The 10,390-nt window shown below is 48.2% G+C and overlaps 1 protein-coding gene across 1 annotated transcript; it reads right to left on the reverse strand.

Moving 5' to 3' along the window:
* Positions 1 to 5,675: 5,675 nt before the first annotated feature.
* Positions 5,676 to 10,347, reverse strand: SERTAD4 (SERTA domain containing 4; the record flags this gene model as incomplete). Its single annotated transcript, XM_010159292.1, has 2 exons — positions 5,676 to 6,926; positions 10,162 to 10,347. Coding segments are annotated over 2 exons (933 nt in total), but the record flags the coding sequence as incomplete, so codon positions are not given.
* Positions 10,348 to 10,390: the final 43 nt, after the last annotated feature.

The raw sequence follows: 10,390 nt of genomic DNA on the forward strand, positions 1-10,390 counted from the left end.
GAGAAATAGAGTGATTTTGGAGTTGGGGGATAAAAAGCGGATTTGAAAATAACCTGCTGCTCAACTGCAATTCCCAGTGGCAGCAGCTTTCCCTGACTAAAGGGGTGAAGACGAAGTAGCCAATCCCACACCATATGGGGTGGCGATTGCCATTTGAAACTTGTTCTGATCAAGGGAACGAGGTGGGGGAGAGACAAAACCAACAATAACCCAACGTGTGGGTGGTCGGCTGACACGACCAGGCACAGCATCTCCAAAACTCAACGGCACAGCATCATCTCATGCCAGCTGAGGGTCTGAGCACCTGGCACCGGGCTTCCAAAAGCCCCCATGACATCAGCCAGCAAAGTGCCAGGGAGGGCTCGATGGACGAGTTCACAAGCGCGATGCTGTGTTAGAAACACAACACGGTGAGGGGACAGTGGAAGTGGCATCAGGAGGCTTCTCTGAGCCTGCCAGAGACATGCAGCCCTGATGGCTATGGGCCAGTTTCTCGAGGCAGAGGCGCAGCCACCCACTGCTGCCACCCCACCACCCTCCTTCACAACGGGCAGAGCCGTTAGCCGTTTCGGGAGGCAGACCTGGGCCTGGCAGGGTATTCCACAGGGAAAAGTGCCACCGCAGGAGGCAGCGCTAAATGGACTGACCCCGAGCAGACAGACCATTCGCCTCCCTTCTGCAGTCCTGCTATGACAGATGCTCTCTGCAGTAAATCAGAGAATGATGCTGTATTAATTGAGAAGAATTACTAGCTGTGGAAAAGAAGTTATTTTTCAAATTCAGTATCTCTCTGTTTTGGGGGTTTTGTTGGCTTTGGGGTTTTATTGCTCATAGCGCATACTTCTAAGTGTACACAGACCACCCATCTGTGACTTCTCCTCACTCTCCCTGCATTCCTTGGAGGGGAACATGAGCACAGGGATTAAGAGAAGATAACACACTTGCCTACCTGGCCTTTCAGCTGGGTCTGGTGAGGCAGCTCTGCACGCTTTGCAAAGTTCAGGAACCAAAACTCCACCTTCCCCAGGAGCATGCTTATGACTTGAAGACTGGGGAGAGCAAGGGCAAGCCAACCGCATCCCCAAATGCAACCATTTTCACGTGATTACTCCCCTGGGAGTACAATCTAACCTCCCACACCTGACCCCAGGCCCCTGCCATGGAAAGCCACTGACCCAGAGTGATGAAGTCAGTCTGGTCCTACAGCCACAGCTGCTCTGCTTCGTGCTCTCGGTGGAGAGCCGAGGGGAGCGAAGGGCTCGCCCTACCGCCCCTCGGCCCAGGGCTGCTTTACGCTCGGTTCGCGGGTGCAGCACTGGCCGGGTACACCTCGCATTAGCAGCCTTAAACCGAGCGGGATTAACTGCTGCACAGTTAATGCTCGGCACTCTGCCACGGCTGTGTTTACATTAGAGAAAATGGACCTCACAGAGACAGTTTGCAAACACCGCAAGACGAACTTTTGTAAACTCCCTCGGTTTAGTCATCTTTCCCCATCTGTCAGAGAAGTTAAAGTGAGATTGAAAAAAACACAGGAAATTACTGTGTATTCCAAGTAGTTGTGACTGAGCGGCTTGGCTGTTACATGGGATGCCTTGTGGAAGATTCACATCTCCTAACGTTTCCAGCAAGATGCTTTGCAGCGCTTCCCCGGCTGCGATGTTTTAGCAGGCTCTGCACACCCTGCCAGGAAAAGCCTCAGTGGTGCTCCACGCAGCTGCAGAGAAACTCCCACCAGTCCTGAGGAGCCCCGAAGGCTACCTGCACGGGGCGAGGGCAACCCTTTTCCTCCAGGTTGCGAAGCAGGGGAACGGGCAATGGGAAAGGTAAGGTCCCTTTGGGAGGCTTCCACGTGAGAGGTACATTCACTGAATAAAACGCCAGGTGAAATCTTTTACCCTACAGGGGTTTAAACCTTCCTCTGATGTGACTGGCCAGCTCTTTTTGTGATAAAACTTAAGAAATGTCTTTTATCAAGGTTCCTGGCATGAGTAAGCAGCAATTGCATTTGCTACAGCTCTGGCTATCGCCTTCATCTCAAGAAGGCAATGAAAGGGTATGAGCCAAGCACAGACAAGAAATCCCCTTCACGTCTCTGCCTCGGCCATGGCCCTTTAATCACCAGATCGCTACCACTGCGGCAATCTGAGCTGCCGGCAGCTGGAAAACCCATTTAGCTGGGTGGGTCGCAACTGGCACGGGCCTCCGGAGGGGCCACAAAGCAGCGAGACACACCACACCCTGGTTAGTGTGTTTAAACTCCCCTTGAGATCACCCTGCACCTCTGAACCAGCTCCCTGCTCCCCCGGCGCGAGGCCAGGCAGCGGGTGAAAGGCATAAACGGAGGATGGAGAGCGCAGAGGAAGATGAAATGCGAACAGCACCTCCTTACCACAACTTTGCTCTGGGGTGTAACACCTCGAGTCCTGAAAGAAGCAGTTCATTGCTGCGGCTCAGCCCACGTTTGTTTTCCCTGCGGAGCCAGCTGCTCCGCTGGCACTGCGAATCGCTGCCAGCTGGGGCTACCTGAGTGCTGGGGGTGCTTCAGGAACCCTGTTAAACTGTTTCAACAGTTTAGCCAATCCAGTAAAACCAGTAAGATTTTACCAAAAGTATCAAGTATATATGAAGCACCACGATGATACGCCTTGTGTTCTGAAAAAGGAGCACAGTTTTTTCATCTCAGATGAAGTATACAGTTCCAAGGGAAGTGTATTACCTGGTGCACAGTGGTCCTGAAGATAAAAAGACACTTCTGATCTCAGTTATTTTAAAATAGACCTGACAGCAGAAACATCCTTTGCTGTTGATGTTTTCCATGTATTACTTAAGTACCATTACAAACAGGGATTAGCCCGCTGAAAGGCACAGGACATTCTAGTGTTAAACTGTAGGAATAACGTATCCTAGAATAGAGAGTAAAACTTCTCTCTAGAGAGAAGCTCTTGTGTCCAGTTCTTCCAGGCAGGTAGGCCAGGATCAAATTCAGGAGCATTCATTTAGCAGTTAAGCGTGGGACGTAACGATGAAAGGCATTCGTATAATCTTGGAAAAGAACTGTATCTTGAAAATCTGTGATACTAGCAAAACGTCCTCAGGACTGGAGCGTGCAATGGGGAAAAGGCCTATCCGGTTTACGCTCTTCACATGCCTTAAATCAAACCAAATGTCAACCACGAAATCCATTCAGCCTAGCCCAGGTTGGAAATCCTATCAAGGTCTATTGTATGTCTGGCAACTGGACAAGGGTGTTTCCAACTCCCTCTTCTAACATAAAATACCCCTGAAGCAAACAGGATAACTCAGTGGGCTCCCGAGTCCAATACATCTACTTTCGGTATTTGCTGTTATTTTGTGAGGCAGGGTCCAGAGAAAGGCAAAAAAGAACACTGATCCCCAGGCCAACCCCCATGAGATGACATTTCATCCCTTGCAGGCCCCGATGACATTCAGTAAGACTGTCTGGAGCTGTAACAGGTTAATTTCCAGGCATCCCTGGAACTAAAGAAGCTGTTAGAAAAGCCAGAGCAGACAGCGAGTTCTGCTGATCCATCACTTCCGTTGGTGCAAATTTGACTCAGACGACGCTGCGATGGGTTATACACACAGGCTCGCTCCTGAAGACCAAGGAGCCCCTTGGGGCCGAAGAGCTGTCAGCCCCCCCCAAAGCGTTAGCTGATTTGTGGCTCAGGCAGCGTTTGGCCAGGCGTTTTCCTTGGCCGTACGTGCAGTCCGCAGAGAAGTCTGTTGCTTCCCAGTGCAGCTCCAGACTGTGCTAAAGGCTCCCGACAGCTCGAGAAGGCTGAGCTCCGTCCTGGACACAACTTGAGGTGCACGGTCAACTGCAACCTAAGCTCTTTAGCAGGGAGCAGTTGGATTAAACGGCATTTCCTTGGGTGAGGGAGGAGAATGTGGGGGAAAGGACCCAGTAGCCATCAGAGATGTAAAATTAAAATGAATTTTGGTCATTTTAATAAATATATATCAAGGAAATTTCACTTTACTACAACAACACATTAGTATACAAGCATCTAATATTTAAGCTTAAAACATCAAGTGTTTATCAAATATTGGAAAAGAGCAGACATTACTAGACTATCTGGGTATAACACAAGAAAAATCAGGGTTTTTTAAAAATTGGTCCTTGTGGACAAATGTCTAAATGATGATCCTACTCATACACTGTATGAATGAGATCTATATTTAATATTATTATTAATAAAAAAGCTTCTGTCTTGGAGAAATCAGGTGGGATTTATACTTGCTTTATTTGTTGTTTTTCACAATGATAATTGTTACAAACTTGTCAGTTCCAACTCACCTGACCACATAAAGGTTATCATTGATTTACGTCCCAGATACGCTCTTTGTGGTCACTTTGGCTGGAGGGGGCATGGGAGGAAGCTTTTTCCTGTGACCACTCGGCTTCATCACGAAAACCGCCAGGTTTGCAAACGTGATCGCGGGGTTCACACACCACCCAAAATAACCATGGCCCAGGAGGACTCGGGCTGAACCCATGAAACCAGAGCAGGAGGTCTTGACCCAGAGACCCGGCCAACTCCAGTGCCGAGCCTGGGACCCTCATGCCCTGCACCGAGCTGGCCGCTCCCCCAGCACAGAGGTGGGTCTCACCCTCTGGACAAGAACCAAGCGGAAAAGATCTTGCTTGAGTGCATGACGCTGTGGGAACAGGCAGCTATTATAAGTCCTCCGTGGCTTGGATGTGGCTATTTTGCCGAGCACATCCTGCCAGTTGTTGTGGGAACTGTGGGAACTCATTAATTTGGTGGATCTAAGACTCGCGATATTCTCGGTCCAACCTCAACGAATGCCTTCTGGGCATTTCAAACAGCACATTTTTGCAAACAGTCTACCTAGGGAAGACTAAACGTTGTCCTCAGCCACTGAAATCTCAGCTCATTTCTCCAAAACGTTCTTTTTTAAAATTAAATCCCTTACATTCATTCAGATAAGATCGTGTTTATCGCCACATTATCGATTAACGTTGTGCTTTTTGCTTTCTTTTCTTGTCTTTTTTTAAAATGGCAAAAGTCATAGAAAACTCCCGCATGCTTTTGCAATCTAAAAGAGAGAAAATATGCGAAACAGAATAAAGTATAAAACATGCCACTGGTTCATGAACTTCATTATACGAAGAAGGAAAAAAAAGAGCCCCAGCAACAGACAGTTGCCATAGAAACACTCAAGCATCGAATGCTTGTTTACAAGAGACATCTCTATTGTTTCTTAAATCCCATCCTAAGGATGGCAAATCAAAAAGCAATTGAGCATCAAAAAGGAAGAACAGAGATGTTTGAATAGGAAGGTGAAGTCAGTACTTCAAAGGTTAAAGGTTTCTAATAATATTGATCCACCCTGTGGGTTGGTTGGTTGGGGTTTTTTTCCCTCTGTTTCGGTTAAATCCCTGCTGTATCACTAATTTATACTTAATTTTCACACTGGCAAAAATTAAGACAAAAAGTAAGGCACCAAAAAAAAACCTGCTCTGTGTAACAACAAGCCTCATTAGTTATTACAGCCGAGGTGAAAACGTGCAAGTACTTGAGCTGCATGTTGCGTTTCTCATTAAGATCCCAAAAACAGGTTATTTCTTTATGCTATGTCCTATTTTGTCAGCTGAACAAGACGTTGAACCCAGGAATTCATGAGTATCAGTACAAAACGTAAGGATGGTTCATTCCCAGTCCATGAAGACAGTCCTTTGTCAGAACAAACACCGAGTTACAAGGAGCGCATCAGCCTTGCTGGTAGCATCAATTTGTTTACCAGACTTCTAATTCCTCGGTAAACATAATGGAGGTTCTTCTTAATTAATGGCAGACTTCTTGGGGGCGGGGATGTAGAAAGCGATATGTTTTCCCCATCTGGCTGATGGGTATTTTCAGCAACGACAGCTACACCATAGCCATACCGACTAGAGCGCTAAGCAGTAACGCAACTGGGTTCTTCACGAAGTCTCCATATTTATAAATAGCCCGCTGATGCAGATCGGAGAGACGCTTTACGCAATCTGTTCTCCAGTCATTTAGAGCTACACGTAATGTTTGTGGCATGATTGTATCTTTTGTAAAAAACTATAAAAAATCCATTCAAAATAAAAATTTGATAGACAAACGAACATGCTGCGCATGCTTCGGCAGGGCAAGGAAGACGCCTCATATTTTACTTCCTTTGCTGCAGCACATTTTATTACTCGGTAAGGACTCCTTTTTCCGTAAGGATTTTTTCCAAGATTCGCTTACGTTGCCCTTGTCATTACATCCAGTCTCAAAATAGTCATAAAACTTGCCTTTACATTCGAGAGCATGGGTGCCTCTTACAGGTTCACAGTTTAGGGCGACGCTCTCACGCTCAGGTTCGTTACCTCCTCTCTCATCATGAAATTTTGCCTTTTCCTGGTTACCATGAGACCTGGCATTAGTGATGAATATTTCATTAGCAGGTATCTGGTCATCACTCCTGTAAGCAGGGGCACTGCCGAGGTCATAATCCACCTGCTGGGAACAGCTTGGCAAAGAAATGGGGGAGGAGGAGGAAGAGGAAGAGGAGGAGGAAGTATTTTCTGTACTAGCATTAACAGAGTAGGGTAGATTTAAATAGTGACTGCCACACTCTTGGTAGAAGCAGCACGTGTGGAGCTTCTCGTACTCCTCCTTCGCCATCCGGAGGCGTTTTCTGTAGGGACAGTCCTGAGGCACAAACCACTCCTGTGGCGAGGTGCCGCTGAAGGAGCAGGCGGAGAAGCACCAGTTGTTCTGCATGATGATTTCTCCATGGATCCTCTTCATCAGATTGTTGATGAGGACGGATCTCCGCAGGTAGACTTCGGGATCATCAATGAATTTCAGCTTTTCCAGAGACATGTAAAGAATATGGGCCCGTTCCTCAAACACGGAGATTGTCTGAAAAGGTAAAAGACAGGAGAGATGGGACTGAAGGCAACCGGCTTTGTTCCAGGCAAGGAGAAAGAAAATGAAGCAGAGTATTCCCCCAGTGGCACTACTTTCCTCATTCTCTGAGGCACCTAAAACTGGCTTTTCATTTTGCACACCCGTGTAGCTGGGGACCTGCTGCTTTTTCTTGGCCATGGCATTCACCCCGGTTTAGGAGGTAAGTAGCTGAGCGTTACACTACGGAAGCAATCGCAGGACAGGAATCAAGGATGGGAGAGCGAAATCCAGATGCAGACATCTGGCTCTTCATTCGCATTTGGGTTTAAAACGGGGAATTGTTGGGCAGTTTGGCTCCAGCGGTGACTGGGGACTTTTTGATGTGAATGGACCCAATTTCACCCTCCCCTGTGGGGCTTCTACAAAGATGTGAAGCCAAGCAAAGGTCCCCCCCAGCAGCCTCAAGGTTTGCAAGAGGCAGCCAGCAGCCATCGCCTCACGCAGCAAGTGTCGGAGCACTTCATCCGCTGCCAGTGGAAGAGGCCCTCCGGCGAGGAGGTCTCCGTCTGCCAAGCTCCCTCACACCGCTCTGCTGCACAAAAGTGGAGGCAGGGAGGGAGGCAGGGAGAAACCCATCTCAAAGCATCCCAGCATCTGGAGAGCAGCTGTCGGCCTGCGTACTACACCCTGCGCTCCGTGGGACCGGTGGGAACATGGAGAGGCAGGGACAAGGTCAGGAAACGAAGAGAGGATAGGGATTTGCAGCAATCCTGGCTCGACGCCCACAGATTTGTCCTGCCTTCCACGGTCCTTGCAGGACTCCCTTTCTCAGCACTGGCAGCACGAGCAGGTTACTGCCCCCAGGAGGCCCCGGATTCTGCGCTGTAATCGCTACCCTGGGAATCAAAATAGGAGAAGGGGCAGCGCAGGCTACTGTAAGCACTATTAACTAATTTTCATTTTTAGTAAGAACTTGGTTTGCGTAGGAGGAAAGCAGCGCAGCACAAAGAGAGGCTGCTCTAAATCCCCCCCCCCCATCTGTGGCTTGATCGTTCTTCCCTTTCCCACATGGTTACAGCATTTTTGCAGAGTGGAAGTCGTAGCTATGAGGACTGAAAGAGCTTAAAGCACAGCTGCTTTTCACATCCATTCAGCTCTCCTCAGCCCGCTAGCACTTTCCACAGCCTGGGCCTGTCTGCAGGGCTCAGAAGCAGCACAGTGCCTCGTAAAACCAAAAATTGGCCCTATTTTCACGCGAGTTCACAGCTGAAGCTCTTCTTTGTCAGAGAGAGTAATTTTCTGTAATAAGTGACTCACTTTAAATTATATTAAGTCTATAGGTTAATTTGCATCCTTTATACCTGCTGCAGCAGCAGTCCATGAAGCCATAAAAGCCTGGAGCAAACCAGTAAGCCTTGAAGTGCGAGCCTGCCGGAGGGCCACCAGTAGGAACACGTCGTCAGAGGCTTTCTACTGCAAATGTTTGCCAACAGCCCTCTGGAGAGAGGCGCTGGGCCCTGCCGTCACACCCTCTGCGGGTCAAGTAACCTCAGAACGTCACTCTGTCTTCACTGGGCAGCGGAGGTATAAAAATGCGTAAGAAACTCAAAGAAACCTGGTGGGCATCCTCCTTCTCCCAGAGCTCAGTGCTGCAAACTATGAAACACGTTTGTGCCAAACAGAAGTTCACCAATTCACCAATTTTGGTGACCCCGGGCTTCTGACGTGAGGTCACCTCTACAAGAGGACAAAACGATGTCTGGGACGGGTCTACCTTACCGACAGCTCTACCACTGGTTTTGATGCTGTTGGAAAGGGCAAGCAACTATTCCTCCTCTTGGCAAGGAAAATAATCACCGATGATACAAAAATCCAACAATCTAGCCAAGAAAAAAACCTGGCTGAAATCAGAGAGGGATGTGACAAGCGGGAGACATGCTCGCTAACCAGAGCACATTTTTCAATGTCCTTGGAGTCGTTTATTCATTACCCTGGCAGCAGACCAGACACCACCTGGAATGGACGGCGGGGCAGTTTTTCACCTTCCCTGTCAGGTACTTACTTCCAGCCAATACTATGTGCAGCTGAAAATTCCTTTGGCTACTCTAAGGTCCTTGGGAAGCGAGCTCAGCGTTACTGCTCGCTTCCCCTCTGTGGAAATCCCAGCAGGGAAACAGGATCCCACTGGGCAGATCTCCCTGCCCAGTGTCCAGATCTCCCTGCCCAGTGTCCCTGGTAGGGATGAGGCACTCACTTCTCCTCGCACCTCAGGCGGCTGCCTCCACGAGGCAGATAAGGTATGAGCCCGCTCTGCATCGTGATCTGCTTTAACTGCCTTTGATCAGGTTATATGGTGTCCCCCGTCACCAACAGCAGTGGGTATCCAAAAGGCAGCCTCACACTCCCTACTGTGAGGAAGGATAACTGTCTCCCAGCTAAAACCAGCACAGACTGCCATGGGCCAGGTACGATCCAGCAAGGTGAGGATGGTGTCTCAAGGCACGAGCTATCCTTAAGCACATCACTCCAAGCGTTCAGTTCCTTACAGGACCGAGCCCTTGATGAATGGGAGCATAAAAATCTCCCATTAAAAAAAAAAAAGAAAAAAGTTAGATTTCAATTTAGGCATTCACCGGCCTGGGAAATGTTCATTCTAATCCCTTCCCTGACTGCTTTCATTTAAAAAAATATTCTTTCATTTACTAATCTGTTCTTTTGGAGTTATTAGCTTTTTAATAAACAGGATTAAATACTGAAGGAGCTTGTACTTGCTTTCCAAGCCATTCTGTTTTTCTAGAGGCTCTGTAACCCGTTTGGGATACAGATTACTATCTGGGGTACCTACTACTATTTTCTCCCCCGGAAAAAAGAAGTTTCGAATGAGTGGGGAGTCACAGGCCCTTTTTATTTATGTTCCTCCTCTCTGCTGTTCAAACGCCGTCACAGAGCTGTCCCTGTCAGCCTGATAGAAGCTAGCTAAGAACACAATGATCTGGACAGAAAAAAAAGTTATCCTCAGCCACTCCATTTACAGTGGTTACAAACGAAGAGACGCCTTCGCTTCTGAAGCGGTTCGATGACAACGAGACAATAAATGGGAACAAGTGACAACCATTCGTTTCCGAGCAAACAGCGGGATCGGGCTCCTCATTTCGGCGGAGTATTTCAGCCTGCTGGAAACGGGGCAGTCGGGCATTACTAAGCATCTGAAACTCGGAGGGAAAATAAGGACTATTAGAAAACATACTTTATGCGTACAGCTGCTGAGCGGTGGATGAAAATCCTCTTCTTCCACATATTTCCTTTTAAAGTATGTGATCTTGGAGGTTGTTACGGGATTCGAAATTCCCCTGTAATGTGATCCTGTGGGTAATAAATCAGATATGACAAATGACACGCGGTTTGCCGGAGGTTCTCCAAACCAATACTTTTCCTTTCCCTCCGCTCGCCAGGAGAACGCCACCGCGCAGCTTCGC

Source organism: Eurypyga helias, unplaced genomic scaffold (genome assembly GCF_000690775.1).
Source record: "Eurypyga helias isolate BGI_N326 unplaced genomic scaffold, ASM69077v1 scaffold16999, whole genome shotgun sequence".
Classification (NCBI taxonomy): domain Eukaryota; kingdom Metazoa; phylum Chordata; class Aves; order Eurypygiformes; family Eurypygidae; genus Eurypyga; species Eurypyga helias.